Below are 24,273 nucleotides of genomic sequence, written 5' to 3'. Positions count from 1 at the left end.
GTCACTTTTTTTTTTAACTCATTTTGAGGAAGATTTACAAGTACTATTTTTACTTATTATTCATCACTCATTCTATTTATTTATAATTTAAATCGTTTATACACTTTCTAAACATGCTCCTAATTTTTTTAATTTTTATTTGTTTTTATCATTTTGATATAGAATTCTTATAATTAATTAGTGTAGATTGCAAATTACAAGCCTTTGTAGTATCATTTTCCATGCTGACCTTCGAAACTATATATGGGGAAGTAATTTGTGGGTGGATAGGAGCATTTTTTTTTGCCAGGATTAATCATTTTTCATTATGGAATTTCAATACTTACCTAGTAAAACCAAAACTTTGAAAAATTATAGCCGTTAAGAAATCTCGTTCTTAATATAAATACCTTGTCCAAATCCAAAAATTATAAAACCATAATCTTGTGCTAGATTTTCACAAGATTTTTCGAAAATTCAAATACAAAATAATGGTTTCCACTCGATGTGCTGCTTGCAAGTTTTTGAGAAGAAGATGCCCTTCAGATTGCATTTTCTCCCTTTATTTTCCTTCCAATAATCCTCAAAGATTTGCTTATGTTCATAAAATCTTTGGTGCTAGTAATATTGGAAAGATGCTCCAGGTAGCATAACTGTTTACTTATATATGTGTGTGCATTCTTCAATCGAGCTTCATTAAATTTATGTTTCTGTTCTATTTTGCTAATGTGTCGAAACAGGATTTACCTGTGCATCGTCGGGCCGATGCGGCGGACTCCTTGTATTATGAAGCTCATTGCAGAATTAAAGATCCCATCTANATGAAAATATACATATCTAGAGTTAAAATGCAAATAGCATGATAAAAAGGATTGCAAAGCTTATTCAAATGAAAACCTGTCGTACAAATGCGCTTTCCTTTCCTATGATAAAAAATGATTATAAGTAAATTTAGTCTATTTTGTGGGAATTAAAATTAAATTTTTATCAAATTTTGATAACAATTGATTAAATGTATAATTGAAAAGTTGTGAATTCTATAAATACATTTGGTTAAAATTAATTGTTGATCAATTTAACTTCCATAAAAATTTAAATTTTAATCAATACCAAACATATGTTAAATTTATTTATAAGTTTACACAAAATAACATGTTAGAATAGATTAGAAGATTAAAGAATAGATTCAAAGTAATTTGACATGTTACAATGCTGAAGAATCTAGTATTTTTTTCATCTTCTCATAGTAATGAACCAAATGAAAAAATCGACTCCAATGCCATTGAGGAAAAAAGCTTGCTTTGTTGTAGTATAAATTTGCACGTACTCTCCATAACAAAATCTAGAAGCAAATGATTTTTTATTCAAAAGAATCATTTCATATGAAAAATACACATCTTTTAATTACTAATATATTCACTTAAAACAGATTAATAGTGGTATGAGAACATGAATGCATACATGCAAATAAATATAAAAATTACCTATAAAATAATCTGAATCTTTCTCGTAAATATAGCATTGAACCAGACACTACCAAATATAGATAGATTTAAGCAAATGATCCAAATTAACTAGAAATAAAAATTAGTATCACTATCACTATCACATAATTATGTGATTAACATGTTAATCAATATCAAGATGATGTTTCTCAACAGAACAAATTTACATGACAACCAACCACCGCAAAATTAAAGAAGGATCTCAGAATGATTTCACTAAATATGTTCCTGAGATGGCTATGGTAACATTTGAATCAGATGCAATATTGAATTCAGTTTTTCGATATTTGAGTTTCCATATAGAAATACAACTTCGGATTAAACCTTAGGAATGTTATATAATCAAGAAACACAAAACATGCACGTCTTGGTCATTGTGCTCGATCAAACTTGAGTCAAGCAAAGGTAGATGAATTATTCTATTTGTACAATATCTTGTACAACTTGGTTGACAAAGTAGCCAAGTGGCGGCCCCCTATTGGAGGGGCGGGTGTGGGGATAGCCGGCCCTCCAATAGGGGGCCGTCACTTGACCACTTTGTCAACCAAGTTGTACAAGATATTGTACTTCTAGCATTCTCTTTTGGCATTCTGTACAACACATGATCTTAAAGATCCATTTCTGGCAGACATAAGTGCACCAATAGCTCTATTCATATATTCGCTTCCTCTTCAATAAGGTTGGGAGTAATAAAAGCAACCCAATAAGAAAAAGCACAGACAAGGTCTTAAAATCGTATAGGTCCTTGACCGACTTCAAATCTCCAAGAGCAAGCCCAGCCTGATTCAAGCAAGGGTAGCGATGAAAAATACGTCTAGCATGACAGAGACAAAACACATATCCCATATAAACTGCCCATTCTTGAAGCATAAGGGTAAGTCCTCCATAAATACCCAGTTAAGCACATTCAAAGCAAGCAGAAAAAGACATGACCATGCATCTGGAATGCTTAATGTTGCAACTCGAACCTAAGCAATTTCGTATCGTTTGAGTACAAATTGGATCAACCAATCAATATACCTAAAATATACTGAAAGAAACATCATGATCTTTTCACGGCACTGGAAAATACCCCAGCCAGGACGAAGGCTATTATATAAGTCTAACCAAACAACTCAACTGCTATTTTTCACATGGCAACTCATAGACGTTCAGCTATTTTCTTCAACAGAAAAAATAGCAATATCTGCAACATTAACCTACAATTTTGGTGTTATTGACTATTCCTCATTGGCTGAACCAACTAGAAAATTATGGATAACTGCGTGTGTTGAACAACATCTATAAGCCTGAAAGGGTTTAGTGTCTAATAGAATGCTAATAGTCTGAAACTGAGAAAATAAGTAAATACAACACTCGAAAAAAAAAAAAGGTCTTACCCTGACTGTAATAAAGGAGGATGGAATGAGACCTAGCACAGTAGCCAGAAAGAATATATGAAATGGTATATCCACAATTGGTGATGCTAAATTGATAAAAAGGTTTGGCAACGATGGGGTAACTCTCAAAAAGAGCATGTAATTAAGCAATTTCTCTCTGCGTTTTGCTAGCTGAAACAACAAAATTTCTCTTCAGTAAGTGCTATAAATTGAAAGTTATAGAAAGTCAGATGAATGGCATATCTCAGCAGCTAAATTGATATAAATTGTAAAAAGAAGTACCTCTGCCTGAAAATACTTCAATTTCTCAGGCCACAACCAGTTAACAATAGGCTTGCCAATAAACTTAGACAGGAAATAACAGGATGATGCACCAGCAGTGGCATTAAAGACAACCAAAAAAAGGCCTCTGATAACACCGAAAAGAGCTCCAGCAAGCAAGGACATGAAAATAGTCCCAGGAATCATAAATGTCTGCATGAATATGTATATTGAGCAGTAACCCAGAATGAAATTAGTTGGGTAATCTTTTGCAAATGTTGCAAGATGGTCCCTGCAATTAATTAAAAGAATACTCAGAAATCATAGGATAGTATTCACAAGAAGAAAATTTTGAAAAAAAAAAAAAAATTCTTGGATCTAAAGAAAATGATGGCTAAATTATAAACTATAATTTAATCTGAAAACATTGAAGCACCTTTTTCTAGGGTATGGCTAGATTGGGAAATAGCAGGACAACGAGTCAACTACTACCATTAAAAAGTATCTGCAAGCTATTGTAAGCACGTTAATGTTTGATGGGTTCGCTGGGAAACAAAGAGCATACAAAAGGATTCACCGGTTTACAATGTCAACGTCAAGGTGCAATCCTGAAGATTTGAAGATCTGTGAAGCAAGTTTAATTGTATAATATTGGAATACATTGACATCAGCTTGGTAATATCTCATGGATGTTGCTCCATGAAGTAGCAGTAGTGGTAGCACTGTTAAAAAAACAAATACTCATTTTTCAAACATTAATTCGAGGTGAACTTTTAATTTCTTGTTTTATACAACAGATTTTGAAGATACGAGGATGAGAACATAAACAAATTTTGTTTTCAAAATATGATTCAATGAACATAATTCAATTATGGGAAAGCAAAAATCTTTTCTCCACTTGATTGTGTGCCTAAATGGTTACTACAACACATTTCTAGTACTCTAGCTCCCTGGATGTTCATTCTCCAGGGAACATATCACCATAATCTACATGCTACAAGGCAAACCTAATAGTTAAGCTTTCAAAAAAAGGTCACAGTAACCATAGGTATGACGAATGTGACTTTCAAGCCAGCCCCTACAAAATTCCAATTAAAATATCCTTACTGTAATTCCACATTAGAACATCATATAAATGAGATCAACAACCACATTAAATTAGCCAAAGAACAAAATTGAATGCTCAAAAATAAGAACGTCTTACTTAAGCACACGGAGTTCAGACAGAGTGCGGGGCAGTCTGAAATCCCCATATTCAGCTGCAGGCATGGCGAGGTAGATGCAGAACAACCCGGTCGAAAACACCAAGAACACACCCAAAGCAGCCGCAAACTCCCACCGTAATAGTGGGAATTTCTCCGGCTTGAACTTTTTCCCCGTGGTGGGGGACTCTGTATTTGCCTCGTCCCTAGTCAATTGCCGACCTCCCATCTCCACCACCAGTACCCCCCGCTGTGCAGCCATTGATTGGGAAGAGGATGAAAATTTTGACGTGAACAACGATCGCAAAAGCTCGTTGATCTTAACCTTCACAATAAAAGCAATTTATTATTCAGGGCAGATTTCGAGGTGACATAGATGAATCAAAAGCACGGTTGAATTTGGTGAGTTATGGGCATTAAATTAGGCCCAGAATTTTGAAATAATATGTCTCAAAAAAATAAAAAGGAGAATTTTTGAGGATTTATGTAAGGGATTAAACTGTGAAAATTTTTGCTGGGCATCATATAACGGAACACTGAGATTGATCAGCAATTAATTGAATGTAATTTGTGATAAAGCCCCAGAGAAGAATTATAGAAGAATTGAAAAAAATAAAAAATGGGGATCTCACTCTGAACTCAATACTCCTCTCTCTATATACACACATATTTATATATCAATATTATAGATGAAATGTAAAATAAAAATAAAAATAAAAATATTATTAATTAATTAATTAATTCAAACTAATATTTGGGATGTGGAAGATTGTTAATTGGCCCCCGTTTGGAAATGAAAATGTGTGGAATAATGTTTTTTTGAAAAATGAAGTAAAATTTTTTGATTTACGTATAATATTATTTTATTAAAGATTCTATGGTTCAAGTTAAGAGAGAAAAAAATAGAATATAATGAAATGAAATTTAATGGGAGCCAAATGTGGCTTGATAAGAAAGCGTGGTCTAGGCAAATAAGAAACAAATTAGAATCGTTTCTAGTTTTGCATAGTTATGCGCTTGTTTGATAGGAATTTTGATAACTAATTTTTTTACCGTTAGAGATAAAATGGGTTCTATCGTGGAAGAAGAATTCAAAAATGCCGACTGACAAGTGAAATAACGATAAAAAAAAATTGATTTTAATTAACTTAAAATTTGTACCGACAAGCTCTATAGCTTAATGTAGATAAGTAATTTTTTGTCATTCGTAAAAACTAATGTAAGCTACTTTTTTCCAAAAGTTTCTATTTGGTGGGAATTAAAATTAATTTTTAGTAGATTTAGATATAAGTTAATAAAAATATATCATTGAAAAGTTGTGGATCACATGAAGTATATTGTTAAATTTATTTGTTGATTATGGATTTTAACTTAAAATTCAGATTTTAATTCATATCAATTAAGTAGCAAAGTCGCTTTTGTGGTTTAGCTAAAAATCATACTTTTCTTATAGATATTAATAAAAAGTAGATGAAATATATGATTAATAATTGATAAAACTTATCGATCCCATAATATATATAATTAAAATTAATTATTAATTTCGACTTAAATTTTTATCAAACCATACGAAATATGGGCAAAGATTACAATGAGAGACTTCCAAAACTCTCTTTCCGCATGAATTAGCTACAAAATGGTAGGATTATGAAGACTTGACAAACTTTAGAAATGTGTTTATTGTACCTTTTAGTCCTATTTCTCTTATATTCCTTGCAAGTATACTTAAACAAAACGCATTTATTTTTTTGCTATTCTTTTCCTTATTTTCAAATGTTGAAACTCTTAATTCCATGAAGGTAAAGGTTTATGTCTTCCTTCTTGTAGTGTCTTTCACGTATTATTATATTACGATGGAGGTAATATTAAGATATGTAGATCAAAAAAACATTATCTCACTTAAATGGTCATCATCGAGGAAAAAAAAAAAGAATGAAAAAAGATATATATATGTAATTTCATCAAAAAATTACACATTCGTCAAAAATTTACACTCTAGTTTGCCCAAAAAAAATAAAATGACTACACGTCATAAAATTACTAAAATTGTAATTGTCAAATTTTTCTTTAAGTGTCCGTTGAAACTGTATATTAAAAAAATCAACATTTTCATTTCACCCCATATTTTCACTCTATATATGTAAATTTCCCTAACGAAATGGAACTGAAAATTTTACTACTTAAATTTTTTTATTTTGAAAATATTATTTTCCTTTTAAGAAATAAAATGAAATAATACTCTGGCTATGTTTGAGCCACATTTAAAAAAAAATACATTCTTAAATAGTGATTTGACATCATTTCAACAATACATTCTTCAATAAAATAATATTACAAATAAATTAAAAAAATTTCTTTATTTTTTAACCACACATTTTTCATTAATACACTATTCAAAAATGCATTCCTAAAAATATAATCTGGCTCAAACAAAATCTCTAGGAAATATTATTTTTACAACATATAGTAAAAGTCAGACCATAACATTAATGAAATCATAATATACTAAAGCTCAAATCATAATTATTATTTATTATGCTTTATTAAGATGTACGTCTTGGGATCCTCATATGCCATTACAAAAGTGGCGTCCAGAAGGAAAGGTGCAAGGGCAATTCTAATGCTAACATCAAATCATCAAATTGTACTATTTTTTGGTACAAAGTTGCTTCAATGCAACACTATATTTTATACCAAAAGTGTATAAAGTCTCTTTTGTCCCTTTTTATCCTTTTTTCAAATAAATTTGTTAAAGGTATTTGTATCAGTTGTGCTAAATATTTTGTAATACAATAAATTATTATTATTATTTGCATTTAAAATAAATTTTAAATCTAAGAAATAATAATTAATAAATTAATTAAAAGAAGAAAAAAATTTAAAATATAACAGACACGATTATTTATTAAAGTTAACACGAAATATATTAAACAATGACATACATACGATAATCTAATGTTATTTAAACAAAAGGATACATAAAAAGTGCATAATTTGGAAGAAGAATTCTGAGAATTAAATTGCAAAAATCTTTCGACTTCGTAATATCGTCAATCCAAATTCGAAATGCATTGTAATATTTTCTGATGGCATGATTTAATGTTTTCGTTGTTACAGTGTTTTTATTAATTGTACTATGTTTTTTATATTTATTAATAAATTTAATCTTTTCCGTAATTTAATGTAATTATTTATTTTGTAATTTATGCATTTATAAAATAATTAAATAAATAATATTTCAAATAAATAAATTATAAAGAATAAAAAAAGGAAAGAAAATGGTTAAACACTGTTCATTTGGTATAACTTTTAGTGTAATAGTTGAAGATGAATTTTAATTTGATATAAAATTTGATACAGTACTGAAGATGGTCTTGAAAACGGGGAATATACATTATTATGCTAAAAAATTGACAATACATTTGGAGAAAAAAATAAAATAAAAAAGGAAGGCCGTTCATTTCATGGGCCACCTTATTCCCCTCAAATATAAGCAAAGAAGCATTCCATTCGGCGGCGCAAATGAAGATCCGTCACTAATTGTTGCACTGTATCAAGAATCAGCAACTACCACTCATTCCGTGAACAAACAGTAATCCTTCCGCCAATGCCATTCCTTATGCTTCAGTCACCAAGAAAGAGCCCGCAATCCTTAATGCCCCCACCGCACCGCCTTCACAATTCGTCACCAACTCAACGCCACGTCGGCAAATTTGAGCCCATTCACCCCCAAGGCTACCGCCGAGATCGGCCCCTTCTCTTATCCCCTCTCCAAACGCATCTCCCTCCCCGGCCCTCAACTTCATCCACGCACACACAGGGACGAATCTAAAAGTTTGAGTCAGCACAGGCGACCATTGACCATTTACTATCGGGCACAATAAAATATTAAGAGTCTTTTTTATACCCATTTTTTTGCCAAAAAAAAATTTTGAAATAGTGATTAGATGGAGAACGTGTGATTAAAAATAAAGAATAGTTTTGAATTTACGTGTAACATTATTTTATTGAAGAATATATGGATGAAAAGAAGAAAGAAAAATATATTTTGAAAAAAATAGGAATCTAACTATAACAAGGCCTAAAGTATAAATATAACAATTATTTTGTTTAAACTGAACATATATAATTTTGTTATAAGAATAAACGGAACTCATTAAATGACATTGTTGTCAAGTTTTGTATAATTTAAAGGAAGAGTGCGAATTTGAATATTCAAAAGTGTTTGCATTAAAACAGTTAAAACATAACAAATATTATTTTGTTAAATTTAGTGATACAATTTAAAAGATACCATAATGATTAAGCTTACAACAATCCTTGCTTGAGATCATGAGTTCGAATCCTCATTTCTTCCTCTTCCTATTGAATTTTAGTAAAAATTTATAGTGTAAAAATAATACATGCCAAATCCCTTGACAAAGGAATCGAACCAGATACCTCTTGTACCACTTATAGCGTCCTCACCAACTGGGCAAAAAGGCTATTTAAAAATGGGATCAATAACCAGAAATATAACGTAAAAATTTAATCTATTGTTGAAAAAAAACACAAAAAAAAAGAAGAAGTTCTTTCATGCCACCACCTACATCCGCCACTGCCCACACATACCCTATCTTCCCAACTTAACCTCCAGCTCGCCTCCCAACCCAATTAAAAAATCCAACATGCTCCAAATCCCAAACATAAACTTCACCCTGTTATCTAGGCCTATAAAATTTAAATTTTTATGACACTTGTAAAGGTATATTGACAGATCTGTTTAATTAACCTGCAAGAAACGAAATTCATCTACTTCAATCAAAGTTTCCAATAATATTGACGAAATTACAATTTTTGAATAACAGAAACAGTTAAAATTATGTAAATTATCAATTCAATCCACCCAAACATAGGGCAGTACTATGATCTTAGGAAAAAAAGCATGCCTAGCTCTGATGGAAGTCGAGAATGGTCATTGGATGAATGATGAATCTATGAAATTTCCTCAAAAAACTATAAGTCCGGAAACCATTCAAGCTCATCATTTTGGGAGACTAATGGCTGCAAGTTTGTGTATGCGCACGATGAGGAATCATCAATGACTTGTGATGCAATTAACTTATCAAAGTTTTTCCAATCGCTATCCTGATTATCATACTTTCTCTTCATATCTCCTACCTCTTCACTGCAGGTTATAGTATTATGCTCGAAACTTTCTTCAGTCGAGGGGCTGTCGAGTTTTGGAAGCTGGACTTGTCCATGTGCAAACGATGGAGGTTCATCAATGACTTGTGATGCAAGAAACTTATCGAACTTCTTCCAATCGCTGTATTGATTATCATAGTTTTTCATCTGATCTCCCGTATCTTCATTGCAGGCTATAGCATTATGCTCAAAACTTTCTTTCATCGCAGATATCGATGGGCTATTGCGTTTTGGAAGCTCGACTAGCTGATACTCGAAACGATTATGATTGGATATTAGCTGCTGATCTGCAGCAAATGATGAGGGTAATTGAAAGTTTGTTCCTTGATTAATTGGATCAAATGTCTGCATTGTATTTGGTGTACCCAGACATGATGGAGGCCTATAACTGCTGTCATAGTAAGAATTATTCCAGGCTTCGAAACCTTGTTTTTGACTCGGAGTCGGTTTCTTGAATGCACGACATACGACCCATCCTTCTTCCTGCAACACGGGGAAACCAATAGTTAAGTCCATGTTTGGTTCAGCTAAAGAATAGATTAAAATCTAAATCAACGTCAATAATTAATTTCAACCATAGACAACTTTTCAAACACATATTTCATTAATTTTTATCAAAATGTACCAAAAATTTGATTTTTATCTATACTAAACAGGGGCTAAGCCTTGTTTTTTGACTACGAATTCCAAAAATTATGCCAGGGAGAAAAACATGTTGATGGAGTGATGAATACAGTGAAGGGCATTTAATTGGCAATCCCAACCTTAGAAAGTGCTTTAACAAAAGAATGGTAATCACGTTTCAAATCATTACAGAGATAATTAAAGTTAATACGAAAACTGGCAACCCTTATTGAAGGGATACCTTTTATTTGTAATCAGTGAAGTATACCTAAATTTGAAAGTTTAAATTATTAAAGATAAGATAGATTTATTTATTTTAAATTTATTTTGACACGTACACAACTTTTATAAATGTGTAGAAGTGAAATTTTAACTCTAGAAATTGGAGTGTTTTGATTTTATGTTTAACCACTATATTTAAAATTTAAGTTGTTAGATAGACAATAATTTATCCATTAATATTCAACACGTTCCTCTTGTGCAAGGCCGATGACGATCATTTTTAAATCAAGCCCATGTTTGGTTCGAATGAAAAAATTTGATTAAAATTTAAGTCAAAGTAAATAACTAATTTTAATTAATAACACATTTAATGGGACCCCAGTTCCATTTTTATTAACTTAAACTTATATATAAAATAGCTTAACATAGTACCATAGTAAACAATGTCCTAGAATCAAGTACTTTCATTGTCACACATTATTTAAAATTGTGCACTTGTAAGACATTTGATGAAAAAATTATCCGGTATGCAAGTGGACGTATAAGTTGAAATTGAGCTGAATTAATTACCTGAGGGGGTCCATTTTCAGAATTCTGGAGCCTATATTCATGCATGATCCAGTCAGTTCTTCTTCCATTGGGTGAACGCCCTCTGTAAAATACTAAAGTTTTCCTCATTCCTATTAATTTGGCCTTTGAAACCACCGCTTTGTCTCTTCCAGTTGCCTTCCAAAAACCAGCAGCAGTGGCTCTATTAGTTCGAGTTCCAGTTGGGTATTTTCTGTCCTTGTGACTGAAAAAATACCACTCATTTTGCTCTTCATATCCCAACTTGCAACTGCCTGTAATAAGGGATTGAAACTATTCATGATCAGCAGAAATATTTATCGTAAATAGTTGGGGCATTGAATGTTTGGTTGTACTTAAAAGTAAGTTTATGCCAATTACCAAATAGTTTATGCAAGAAATAATTAACCTATATATGAACAAATCAATATGTACCTTGGATGTCCCAGGGCTCCATTCTGTAGAGATCAATGTCAATTATGACATCAAGATCAATTTTCAGGGAATTAATCTTTCTCTTGAGGTAATAACCCACTAATTCTTCTTCAGTAGGGTGAAATCGAAAGCCCGGAGGGACACATGACTCCATTTCCATTCTTGATCTTTCCCTGGAAAAGAATGCCAATTATATACGTTAAAGAGATTACAGGATGAGGTAGACGATACATTGAATAAAACATCATTTTATTTATCTTCCTCAATACTCAACCTCGTATGAAAATATATGTTAAAGAGAGCAAGTCTCGAGGAAGGGAGCTATAGTTTTTGCAATAAACAAATTGTTTACTTATTTTTATTTTTTAATACCGTCCAAACATGAGCAGCCCTGAAGATATTTTAGTCTTTTTGATTATTGCAACATCGAAACATATATAATTGAACAAACAAGACAATGATTATCGAAACATAGGCCAATGGCCATTCTCCTTCTTTGCATGTTGTAATTAGACAAAGTATATTGAACAAAAAAGTGGCCGTATAAATTTGACCTTTCTAGACATTAGGCATGTTTTATTTTTCTTTGAGTGCATTCCACTCCACGCCTCAATTGTGTTGAGATGTTTTCACATCCAACTTGTTATTACAACATTTTCATACAACATACTCGTGTTCTAAATAAATGCTTAGAGACTCTCGAAAAGTCACAAGCGAGCACGGTGTGTGCGTAGAAAACATGCAGTTTTAGGCTGATCATCTAAAAATTTAAGTTGTTAGATATTCGACAAATTCATTAATTGAAATCGTGTTTTCAAATTTTTTATTTTCTCACAATAATGGAGACGAATCTTGAATACAAGATATTTGTCTAGTCCGAAAGAATATACATAGATCAAACAATCATGGGTACACCTACAACTTTGCTGCAGCAGCTAGCAGAAAGCACAAGAGCTTCCATTTCATTTTATTAAATAGTGTTGGGTAGAAACACAAACAAACAAAGGAACATAAGAAAATACTAACCCAGAAAGTTCAACCTCGTTGTGTTCTTGAATTGCTCTTGCTAGAGAGAGAGAGAGAGAGAGAGAGAGAGAGAGATTTGTTGGGATTGTGAGAAGTTGGTTTATATGGTGTTGGTAAGATGGTATATTTATATGATAAGCAGAAGCAGGTGTGTACAGAAGTTTGAATGATAATTCAACTTCCATTTTCATTTTTATATAATGCAGAAAATAAGAGAGATGAAAGGGTGATACATTCATATTGTTATTCATTGCGCGTGGGTGGTGGCAGCAGATTGGATTTTATTTGGACGGCGGGGTACCAAATTTTCACGTCAACCCTCCACCGTTATAGTGTGCCCTAAGGTTTTCCCACTACTTCCTTTTAATCACCTTATTTCAAAATTTAAACAATTTATTTATTTTAATTTTGGATTTAGCGTACGCACACGCAGAATTTTGATTATCGGGTGACGGTAAAACTATAATTTAGGACCCTTTACTATTATAATAATAGTAGGTTGAACCATATCATCTAAAAAATAAGTTGTTCAAAAGAGAATTTAAGGAAATTTGTCAGAGTAACAAGTTGATCATCAACGTTTCAGTAAATCAATCTTCAATGAGAGAGAGTTAAAAAATTTGTTAAATCATCTAGCTGATTCCACATGTCCAACTTATGAAACTAGATTTTGTTTACCTACTTAAGTTTGTTACTAACAATTTGAAATCGAATATGCTGTTTAATGAAGAATTAGATGGTTTTTGTCATTACACATTATGATTAATTTTGCAGTTTTAATAAAAAGTTGTTTAATGAGTCAATTCTCTTTTAAAGGTCAGGACGTACTTGATGAAGGAGCAATAAGTTGGGGAGAAATGTTGCAATTTTCCCATATTTATCCTTGACAATAGTGCTTATCATTTTGTCATTGCCATTTCCAATAAGTATTTTCTATTGCCGCAATCTAGTTAGAATATGTTTGATTGTCAATATTTTCCAAATGGACAAGTATAATATTTTTTAGGTTGAAAATTAAGTCAATCAAACACATTTAATTGATAAATTTCGTGCAAATAAATTCTAAGAAATTAAATTACCTAAAATTTATTTTCTTTCAATTCAAATTTCATACTTGCAATCAAATGCATCCTTATTGTTGTCTGTTTGGGATGTAGCCCACCGACAAGTGGCCACTCAACAAGCTGCCACGTGGATGACACGTTAAAATTCTATGTTTTTTGCATGAGAAGCAGGGCGCTATTTGGGAGGGCTCGAGACGTGCCAATTACGTGGCCCTGTCCAAGAAGATTTATTCTTTTGCATGCTATAATTAGAGTAATGTTATGTAACTCCATTAGGGTTACAATTCCAATCTAGGCAGTGTTAGACAATAAGCTAAATAATAGGTGGAATTAAAAGATTCATTTAATTTCACTTATCATTTAATGTCACATTAAGATCACCTAGATTGGAGTTGTAGCTCTAGTGATGCTAAATAACATTTCTTCTATAATTAAGAACTTTCGCTACATATATACTTTGATTTACATTTTGATTCACACTATGTCATGTGGTATTACTCAATTGAATAGTTTAAAAATTTTAAACAGTTTTAACATTCAACACATTGTTGACAACAATGCAATTGTCAATCAAAGTATATGAATTCAGTGTACAAATGGTAAAGTCCTATGATTAAACAAAATAATTATAGTTCGATTGGTCATCATATGATAAAATAGAAACCTTCCTAGCTAAGACTTGCAAATTTTATTATGACTACTAGAAATCAATAATATTTTTCCACATGAAAATAACGGGAAAGCAGTCAAATTTAAAAGATTGTTCGTGTAAAAGCAGAGAAAACTTAAAAGCTTTACAAAACTTAAATAAAATAACTTCATATTTGTTCAAAAAAGTTTAGATAACAAGTCTTCACAAATCTATGTTTAATTGCCGGATGTATGTAAAACCCACAAAAAATTCACGATATATTTAACCCTACAACTACAAGAGCTGTAAAATACTAATGGGGACAAGACATTGTGTCCTACACCCAAAAAGATTGCATCATCTAGCAAGAAAGTGTATGATTCACAACAAAAAGAAAATATATAAATAGAAAGACATTAAAAAATAAATAAAAATGTACACTTTTTAGTTTGCACAGGATAGAAAAGGTGCACTTTTTGGCTTCTACATATTTCTACATTTAGAGCCTGTTTGAGAGTGATTTTGAGAATTAATTTTTTTTAACCGTTAGAAGAAAAGTGGGGTCCACTTGTGAGAGAAAATAGAAATATCTCTCATATGATCGTAATGTGTGAAAGTATCGTTGTAATTTTTTTACATGAGCTTTCCTCTTTTATTTATCAATTTTAAAATTTCACAAAATAAATCTTAAATTTAATTTATTTATTTTTTTATCAAGTTGAAAAGGTCAATTTTTCCATTATGTGTGTACCAAAAAAAAAAAAAAAAAGAAGGAAATAAATCATTCATAAAAGTAGTAGGCATAAATACTAATTTATTGCATTATTTTATTACTTGCCAGAAATTGATTATTATTGGAAAATACATGTTTAAAAAAAAAAATACTATCTCAAATTTTCATATTTCATTATAGTCGAAGTCACGGAATTGACACAAATATTAGAAGGGATAATACTCAAAACTAGAACACCTGAAACACATTAATATAGGTATTAGATCAACTCTTGTTCCTTTCAAATCGTCTTGGGTGTCCATAAATCGAGTCGTGGCTCCATAAGTTTAGATAGAAGAATTTATTGAGGACCCATGGCTCCCACCAATCAGTTTCAAGTATGTAACTTCAAGATGATAAATTTATTAAGCTCCCGTTTGACCACCATTACATTACATTCTATTTTTTTTCTTTTTTATTTTCAACCACTCAATCTTCTATAAAATAATATTATATATAAATCAAAAATTTTTTATTCTTTTTCAACTACTCATTTATTAAAAAAATATTATTTTACTCATTTTCATTTCAAAAAATGGGGGTCAAATGGGGGCTAAAATCTTTTATGACCTCCCGACTTTCCCTTTTATAAGTTTTAAATTATTTTTCAATATCTACTTGATTAAATATGGTGTGGATCCTACTTTTCTGCTTATTTACAGATTTGATTAATTAAAAGCAAGAAAAAAAAATCAATTATGAGCCTCAGCACAAGATAGACCCTTTTCTTGCGTGACAAAAAATCATATAGAAAGAATGTCCTGAACTGATTATACAATTAAACTATTAAAAAAAATCACAGAAAATGGGAATATATATATATATCATTTGAAAGAACATGAAAATATCTAGTTGCTAGAAAATATATATTTTTGATAAAGCAAGGAGAATTGGAAAGTAAATAAGCATTAAAAAAATATATATTTTTAAGATAAAGTCGAAAACAATAAGTAGTTTATTTTGAAATTAATCTCTATTCCACTTTTAAAATTTTATTTTATTTTATTTTTTACTTGTAAGGAAAGGTAACTTACATGATTCTAAATAAAATATAATTTTACACTTACCAACATTATAAGGTTTTTGAAAAATTATAAAATTATATAGTTGATACTTGTAACTACTTACAAACAACCATTGAAAAACACCCAAAGAAAGGGCAAATGAGTTTTGCTACAAAAAACAGGTAATGGAGATAGGGATTAAATCCAGATGCCACATGTCAACATCTAATTGGCTAGTTTAAAAAAAAAAAGTACCCAGTCACGTGTTGCCACGCAGTACCTAATTTAAAAGTTCTTCCAATTCCCTGTCACAACAGCTTTTTCCCAAATTTTAAGGTTTCGTGGTAAAATTAATAATTATTATTTTTAAGAAATTTTAAAACCTTAAATCTCAAATTTAGTACTAGCTCTTTGTCCCCAAAATGTTGGATATTCCTCTATCTATGAGAAATCAAGGATGGTATGCTTAAAAGTAACCAGACGAAAACGAGATTATAAGAAACAGTAAGTCCTTGTTTGAGTCTCATTTTATGCCCTAAAAATACATTTTTGAATGATGTAATGATGTTAAATGTGTGATTAAAAAATAAAAATAAAAAATTTGAATTTGCGTGTAATATTATTTTATTGAAAAATGTGTTGATGAAATGATATCAAAATAATGTTTAAAATACATTTTTTTTTTTAAAGAAAAGAAAGGGCTAAATTAAACTTCATATTTAAAATCAAAATTTCATCATTTCGTTTTCGTACATCCCTGCATGTATTGAAAAATAATATAAGTTAATTAAATATTCGCAATTACAACGTAGAAATCGTTCTGACTGTGAATGATCCACAAGAATTCGAGGAGGATATGTCTAAGTCTACAAGTACGAAAACAATTGGGAGAACTGCTGCAATAATGAATTGAACCTTTTACATTGGCCATATGAATTATTTTTTGTCATTTCGTTCTATTAGTGGCTACTTCTTTTGAAGATCCCCACGCAACTAAAATTTTGAAGAAACTTGCACCATTAGTTCTCAATTTATTTTATATTTTCAAGATTTTATTATATTTGCATAATGAGTCTCTCACGATGAAATCGTCAAAATAGTGAACGTCGCTCATGAAAATTTGTCTCGCTTGAAATTTAAAAATAAGCGTATAAATATTATTCTTTAATAACAGTTGCAAAATTAAAACCCCGTGATGGGAATTTTCCTTTTTTTTTTTTTTTTTATTTAATCCACTCGGCATGTGACTTCGTACTCACCCATTCACCTGAAAAGACTGAACTTTCTGCTTGATTCCTTGATGGCTGAAGGAAAGACTTCATTGGTTGCTCGATGGCATTCCTCGGACTACCTAACATATCATTGTAGTTACATGATCAATCCCTCGTAACAAGATCGTCTAGATTTTTTCATCAAATTGACATGTGATCCTTGTACAAATATGCTAATTGCGAATTTCTAAATACTAATCCAAGTTGAGAAGTATAATCTAGTTTCATTAAGTTGGATAAGCGAGGATCACGCATGGGCGGATCTACAGTGGCCCGACTACCCCTACACTAAATTTGGAATTTAATATTTTGCAATATATTTTTCAAGATTTTCCAAAAAAAAATAAATTAATTAATCAAATCCTTATACCTTTCAATTTTGCTATCACAATAAAAATTTGCTCTCACAACTCTATTCTCTTGGCTCCGTCCCTAGGTTTACGAGACGATTTAACATGAATTTGAACGGCTCTTAATAATAGTTAATTGTGCAACTATAATGATAAGTTGTTGACTGATTTATTACTTTTTAATTATTAAGAATCAACTTCTTAATGACACAATAGATTTCTAACAATGCGAATTTTCCTACAAATTTTACAACATTAATTTTGGCCCACCCATCTCGTTTCTGAAATGTTTATTTAACTAACAAGCTTACAATTTGTTCGAGTCCTTAACATTTTTTAAACAAAAAATGTTCGTCAAATTTAGAGGGGTGGTGGGTGTCGCTTTAGCTAACAAATAACAGTGCGAACCAAGCAACAAGCTTTTTCGGGGCGGTTTGTGGGACCCTCTATACACTTATTGAAAAATAAGTGTATTCTCATTTCTAACTATTTAAACTTTTAAAAATATTTTATTTTATTTTATTTTATTTTTTAATTTTATTTTATATATATAATGCAAAGTTATAGTTCTACCCATTTTTAAAATTAGAGAAAATTGTGAAAAGAAGTTGGATGGCCATGGTTAGACGTTATATGAAATTGGATGGTCATTGTGAAATAAAATCAAATTGGATGACCATGATAATGTAAGTATAAAGTTTGGTGGCCATAGTGAAATAAAATCAAATTGGTTGATCATGAGGATAGTAAGTATAAAGTTGAGGGATCATTTGGATTTAACCCGATTAATTAATCTTTAAAAAATGTCTTAACAAGTTTCTAGAAAGTAAAGGGAAGCTTCAACTAAGGTTGATAATGATGTCTCCACACTCTTTGATTATCATTTTCAGTCTAAAAAATCTATGATAATTTTATTTTACGTTTACATATTTATAATTAAGTTATAAGATGAGTGAGTCGACACATGCATCAAATTTTTTTCGTGTCGAAGTACGTTTCCACATACTAGAAAATAGGAAATTAAGAAGAAATTAAGAAATGCATGTACAATTATTAGTTTAGTTTGTATAAGATGAAAGTCAATTTATGCTATTGGCCTTTGCTTGCATTGTAAGTGGGACTATGCAAGCAATGATCACAGAGGCTTAAAAGTGTTGGCACATATATTTCTTTACTTAAAGGCAGGTGTTTTTGCATTATTTCTTTAAATTTGGTGGCTGTCCAATCAATTGCTTTGATTTTTCAATGAATTTTTGAGAATAGACGTGAAGGCACCCAAAAAAAAAAAAAAAAAAAAAAAACCCACAAAACATGAAGTAGAAAAAATTATGAGCCCAAGTGTAAAATTATTTCACAGGGAGGATGTATATTGAAAATGAAGTTTAGAAAATAAGGACCGAACAAGACCTTAATAATGTAATGGAGTAAAACGTGATATATTGATTTGTTTTATATTCAAGGAAAATAAAGTTTAAAACTTGAGATATTTTTATCACAAGTCATGGTGTTTGAATACAAGTGCACTTGTACAAAATTATTTGATATAAAAAGAGAACCAAAAAATACTCAAATGTTCGTAAGTATTTGGTAGACTCTTAACACTTTTAAAATGAATCTGCAACCAAAATGCATCCATGGTTTAATCTAAATCCAACCATGAAACATATGATGTATAAAAAATTAAGTATGGCATATTTGGCAAGATGAAATTAAGATACTGGACAATATTATTGGACAAAAAATGTAAATCTTATCTATTATACGATCTAGTTCACTCTAGTAGTGTGCACTAAATAGATCTTACATATGGAGCCAATAGAACATATGAAACTTCCGTTACGAAGTACTGAGTAAAAATTAAGCCCATGTTTAAGCCTCATTTAGGAAAAAAAAATACATTATTCATGTCAAATCAATGGAAAATATGTGGTTAAAAAATAAGAAAAAATTTTAAATTTGCGTGTATATTATTTTATTGACAAATGGATGGTCGAAATGATGTTAAATTACTGTTGAAGAATGTATTTTTTTGATAATAATGTGACTCAAACAAGCCCTAAATAAAAATCAATGGCAATCGACCTACCAGATTCAGCACAGTGAAAACGATGCAAAATTTTTATCCGTTATACTATCCCAATTCAACGTGTAACAAACATGTCCAATAAACGGAGTTAATGGGGATATATCAAGCTGNAAATTTTTATCCGTTATACTATCCCAATTCAACGTGTAACAAACATGTCCAATAAACGGAGTTAATGGGGATATATCAAGCTGCAGATTCAACATGATGAAAACAACAATGCTGAAATCTTATTCATTATAATATTCGTGTTCAGTGTGTACCGAACATGCGCTATAGATGGAGCTACAATAACTAACATGCAAGTATTAAGAGAATAAAAAAACTATGATAATCTTTAAAACAGATTCAGCACAAGAGCTCTAGACAACAACGAAGCTTGAAGAACAAACTAACTCGTCATGCTGAATCCATCGACTCAATATAATCAACACTCTAGAGGAAGTTTCTTTGAAAGGATCCTGAGGCAAATCTGGAAGTCAGACCTGCAGCCATGTTTTCAGCGTCTAATTTAACTTTTTGCCTTCCTGCAGTCAAATCATTTTCCCGATCCCAAGGTTTCCATGGATGTTTTCCCTCCCATTCCTCTTTCACTGCTTCCTGCTTCGACTTTTTCTTTGAACTACTCTTGGCAGATTCTTTATTCTTTTCAACCAATGACTTTGATCGTTTTGCTTTATTATACTGGTCCACCAATTCAGCATCCATATTTACAGTTTTCTTTTCATGCTCCTTCGAAGCAATTGCAGTAGCCTCATTGTAGGCTTCTAAGTAACTGCCACAAACATCTCGGTTTCAGAAAACAAAGTCCAAAACGATCATGCACATTAGCAAACTAAAAGTTTCACATACTTCATCTTTGCTCTCTGAGCCTTTTCTGAAGGAGTATCCGTCCAGGCACTGGTATCACCTCGTCCTTCTTTCGAGCTCTTGCTAAACCTTGTCGACTGCATGGTCATACCAGGCTGAGGAAGAGAAATTTATCAGATCGAATTGACAAGTCATGAACAGTTTAAGTACTGAGTACTGAACTTTTGATACCGAAACTAATTATTTTTCATGCTTTTAAGCTTTTTTAAGTAGATTTGCAAATTCTGAACACGTTTAATTTCAGTTTTCTCATCATAAATATTATAACCTGAAAAGGAACAAAAGAAATATAATAGCAGCATTTTGACGTTTATTAAACAACTTCAAAAATTCAATTCAGTGCCCTGAATCACGTGAGAAACAAAAACAGCGAGTTCAATAACATTTCAGACATGAAACTACATCTCTTACTAATGCCTATTCATATCTTGCAGGCTGCTTCATCTGAGCCTATTCTACAGCAGCAAGGACAAGAAATTTTGTTCAGCCGGGGAGTAAAACTTCACAATTTACTCCCAGGATTACTAGAAAATTAACAATACACGATCTCCACTTTCTACCGCATTAATAAATTAGTGCACGTCCAGCATTGGTAGACCTAGAGTAGAGTTTGCTAGGTATGTTTCCAGGCATTTTGCATTACTTGAAGGTTATTTATTTTAAAAGTAACCATTAACTTAACTATGACCAATAAAAATTTTGTTTTAAAACTCAATTATTTAAACGCTTTAATGAAAGTAACTCTTACATTATTATAACAATAAGTAACTTATTCCTCTCCAACTTTTAGAAATAGAAAGAAGTTATATTGAACTTGTAAGCTTTTTAAGCTTACACAAACATGCTGCTCTTAATCCCAGATGGGGAACCAGAAAGGACAATGATAAAGGCTCATGAACAGGTAACTTTTTCAATGCAAAGTTTTTTTCAGAGAGAATAAATAGATGAGGGGCAGGAGGAAAAAATAGAATTGACCCTTACTTTTCTTTCAGGTGGTAATGTTGTCATCCATTCTTCTCTTTTTGGCGCGACTTTAACATCCATCTCAGCCAAGAGGATGTCATCACCCTCCATGGTTATACCTGCAACCAACAGTAATCTGGTTTTCACATTGAGATCATAATTCCCTCACAATAAAGAAACATTTCCGTTGCTGGAATACACACAAAGTAGAGAATCCAAACAAAAAGCGATACACAAGTTGGACACCAAAGGACAAGCTCCCTTTTTATTTTTTTGTATTTAAAATAGAATGAAGAAAAATGTTGAAAGGCTGAAATCTAAGTACCTACTTCCAAAATGATAAGAAAAAGAAAAAATAATAATAATAATAAATAAATGCAAAGAGCATACCCATCTCAATAACAAGTAAATTATCATAACCATTATGCACCACAAGGAATAAAAAATTAAGAAATAGAGTGCACAGGTTAATGTAATTAAGGAACAAGTTTGGCTAATAAGCTTAAAAGGATTAAAATGTGTTGTGTTTTTTTTTCTCTTTCAAGTGAAGAAGTTACTTATATTTGAAGTTAAGTGCCTTAGTAACAATTAGTAATAGTAAATTACCTATTTCCAACTTTAACCAGTAAATTATTTATTAAACCATCTTTTTACTTAAAAGTTGAACTTTTTAGGCTTAGCCAAAAATGTTAATTTTGAGTCTTAACAAAAAATGCATCCCGTTTTCAAGAAATCAAGCAAACATGACCCATCACACTATAACCCCTCGGTTTTTGGTAGCTTTCAATTCCTCACTAGTGTCTGTGGAGATTAGTTGTTCTCCTATGGGCTTAGAAGCTTGAATAGAGCAAATCAACCCACAAAAACTGAATTTTGCCAGGATCGAATTTGGTTCGATTTAGAATAAAAAATAAATAAATAAATAATTTTGCTTCAATTCTTGTTTTTATGCAAAATGTGCTGAATTAGATTCTGATCCTGCTCTTTCTAAAGTGCATCTGTGCTAGAGAGAGAGAGAGAGAGAGAGATCCAGAAGAGGGCAGGGCCAGGGAGTCAAACAAAACCAATCACATTAAAAGTTGGGAGTATATGCAAACCTTGTAAACGTCTCCATTGTGCAGCCTCACGCATGGCTTTCAATTCTGCCTACAGGATTAAAATATTTTTGAGGGAAATTATAAAGAAACTCGTTTAAGCTCTAACTAGACCATAGCTATGCCGAAAATGCACCTTAAATTCCTCTTGTTCCTCCTTGAGTGTTATTTTCTCGTCCAACGCTTTTCTCTAACAGTAAACATAATACAAACCACTTAAACTATGCATAAAGTTACATTTAGGACAATAATCATAATAGATTCAATCAAATAATTTCATATAATCTCAAGCCTACGTCAGAAGTCCTAGTGTCTTCAATGCATAAGAGTAATAATGGATCATAATTATCTAAACCTACATAACCAGTAGCCACTCCTCATTTATACCAGAAACGCGTTATTCAACTATGATTGCACGGAGAGAGAAATTAAGTGACAGAGGTCTATTGACTCAATTAGAGTAACTATATCCAAATCTAATCTGAACAAATTATGAAAGATTACACACAATTAATTCACTATCATTTTTCTTCCAAACTGCTAACCCCTGCCTTTACAGAAAATGCTAGCCCAAGTTGAATACACCTTGCCATGTACTCTAATGCCAAGTGTCAATGGCAGATTAAGCCCCTGTTTGACTCTCTCTAAATTAAAATTCTTTATTTCTCCTACTCATTTTCAAGTACACATTCGCATTATAAAATATTTTACACGTAAATCCAAAATTTTTCCTCTAATTTTTAACCACACAATCTCCAAAAAATCACTGTTCAAAACATCATTTTGCCCCAATTTCTCTTCATAATGGCCATCAAACAGGGGCTAAAATAACAAAATTTGGTGATTGCATTTCTTTAGCTACATGAACTGAGCTTCAATATTAATTACAATACAGAGAACTCTTTGATGTAAACTTATTATGGAATAACTACTAATTTTTTTTATTGAGTTAATATTCTTAAAAACTCTGTGAAAACTTATAGAATGAAACAAAAGGGCAATGGAAAGCTTCTTAAATTAACTAGAGGCTTCAATAATTTTAAACACTCACCTTATCTGGATCTTGCAAATCTTTAAAAGCTTTGTTCAATTTAACGAATGCTTGATGGGCTTGTGGGTGAGAACATTTGTCAGGGTGCACCATAAGAGACAACTTCCAGTACCTAAGAAGAAACTATTATCATCAATAAAACTAACTGCACATCATAAAATAGAAAAATAAATTAAAAAAACAAGGACAAAAATAATATATCATTTTCAATCAATTAATATGGCAATATTGGGTATCAGGGCACACGACACTAAACCGATTTAACTACATAGAAAATGCAATCCATTAATTACATTGTGTGCGGCGCATACAAAACTATCAAAAACAAATCATGAACTCCAACCATAATCTCAAATCACAGGCTAACGCTATTATTCTGCACTTATGATAGGACTAGGTAACTGTCACCAGAGTAGCATATGGAGAAATGCACATTGTATAAACCTTATGCTTTTGCAAAAGCAGTGGAGCAATCCTTGCCAATACATTTTGCTAGAAATCTAAATTTTATAGTTAAAGTTGACTACAACAATGGTATTAAAACTCATTGCCCTGTGAATGTGTATAACTAGTTCAATGTGAAAACCAATAACAAATATCATTAAAAGACTTGATATCAAAGTCTACATCTTTTATGAAACAACGGCTACTAAAAAGAAGTCTCCATGTTCACAAGTCTATATCTTTCTAAAAGAATACACATGTCAAAACTTTAAAAAAAAAAAAAGTT

The 24,273-nt window shown here is 31.3% G+C and overlaps 3 protein-coding genes across 3 annotated transcripts in view; all 3 read right to left on the bottom strand.

Annotated features, from left to right (window-relative positions):
• Positions 1–1,614: 1,614 nt before the first annotated feature.
• LOC111378998 (uncharacterized membrane protein At4g09580-like) lies at positions 1,615–4,968 on the bottom strand. The gene is made up of 4 exons (XM_023002309.1): positions 4,329–4,968; positions 3,146–3,416; positions 2,864–3,034; positions 1,615–2,264 (listed from the first exon to the last, which is right to left on the bottom strand). The coding sequence occupies exons 1-4, from the start codon at positions 4,586–4,588 to the stop codon at positions 2,133–2,135; spliced, it is 834 nt and encodes a 277-aa protein (XP_022858077.1). The 5' UTR covers positions 4,589–4,968; the 3' UTR covers positions 1,615–2,132.
• A 4,150-nt stretch (positions 4,969–9,118) lies between these two features.
• On the bottom strand, positions 9,119–12,571 carry LOC111378991 (NAC domain-containing protein 30-like). The gene is made up of 4 exons (XM_023002298.1): positions 12,388–12,571; positions 11,362–11,534; positions 10,930–11,201; positions 9,119–9,996 (listed from the first exon to the last, which is right to left on the bottom strand). Exons 2-4 carry the CDS (start codon positions 11,519–11,521, stop codon positions 9,322–9,324), a joined length of 1,107 nt encoding a protein of 368 aa, XP_022858066.1. The 5' UTR covers positions 11,522–11,534; positions 12,388–12,571; the 3' UTR covers positions 9,119–9,321.
• Positions 12,572–19,770: 7,199 nt separating this feature from the next.
• The window catches only part of LOC111378997, a 12,074-nt gene continuing 7,571 nt past the window's right edge, over positions 19,771–24,273 (bottom strand). Inside the window, exons 7-12 of the mRNA XM_023002308.1 lie at positions 23,544–23,655; positions 22,629–22,682; positions 22,496–22,544; positions 21,417–21,517; positions 20,418–20,530; positions 19,771–20,340 (exon numbers count right to left, since the gene is read on the bottom strand). Of these exons, the coding sequence (XP_022858076.1) occupies positions 20,001–20,340; positions 20,418–20,530; positions 21,417–21,517; positions 22,496–22,544; positions 22,629–22,682; positions 23,544–23,655 (769 nt within the window). The 3' untranslated portion in view covers positions 19,771–20,000. The remainder of the gene's footprint in view (positions 20,341–20,417; positions 20,531–21,416; positions 21,518–22,495; positions 22,545–22,628; positions 22,683–23,543; positions 23,656–24,273) is intronic.

The sequence above is a fragment of the Olea europaea genome, unplaced genomic scaffold (assembly GCF_002742605.1).
Source record: "Olea europaea var. sylvestris unplaced genomic scaffold, O_europaea_v1 scaffold1914, whole genome shotgun sequence".
NCBI lineage: Eukaryota > Viridiplantae > Streptophyta > Magnoliopsida > Lamiales > Oleaceae > Olea > Olea europaea.
The sequence above is the reverse complement of the archived record's forward strand: the minus strand, read 5'-3'. Positions and strand labels throughout refer to the sequence as shown.

Bases quoted from the DNA above. Each gene is read 5' to 3' on its own strand.
- LOC111378991 (XM_023002298.1), bottom strand. From the start codon at position 11,521: ATGGAAATGGAGTCATGTGTCCCTCCGGGCTTTCGATTTCACCCTACT. The intron at 11,202-11,361 runs GTACATATTGAT...CCCTTATTACAG, and splicing joins GGAGCCCTGGGACATCCAAG to GCAGTTGCAAGTTGGGATAT. The intron at 9,997-10,929 runs GTAATTAATTCA...CCCGTGTTGCAG, and splicing joins CTGAAAATGGACCCCCTCAG to GAAGAAGGATGGGTCGTATG.
- LOC111378998 (XM_023002309.1), bottom strand. From the start codon at position 4,588: ATGGCTGCACAGCGGGGGGTACTGGTGGTGGAGATGGGAGGTCGGCAA. The intron at 3,035-3,145 runs GTACTTCTTTTT...TTGTTGTTTCAG, and splicing joins TGAAGTATTTTCAGGCAGAG to CTAGCAAAACGCAGAGAGAA. The intron at 2,265-2,863 runs GTAAGACCTTTT...TGCTTGAATCAG, and splicing joins CCTCCTTTATTACAGTCAGG to GCTGGGCTTGCTCTTGGAGA.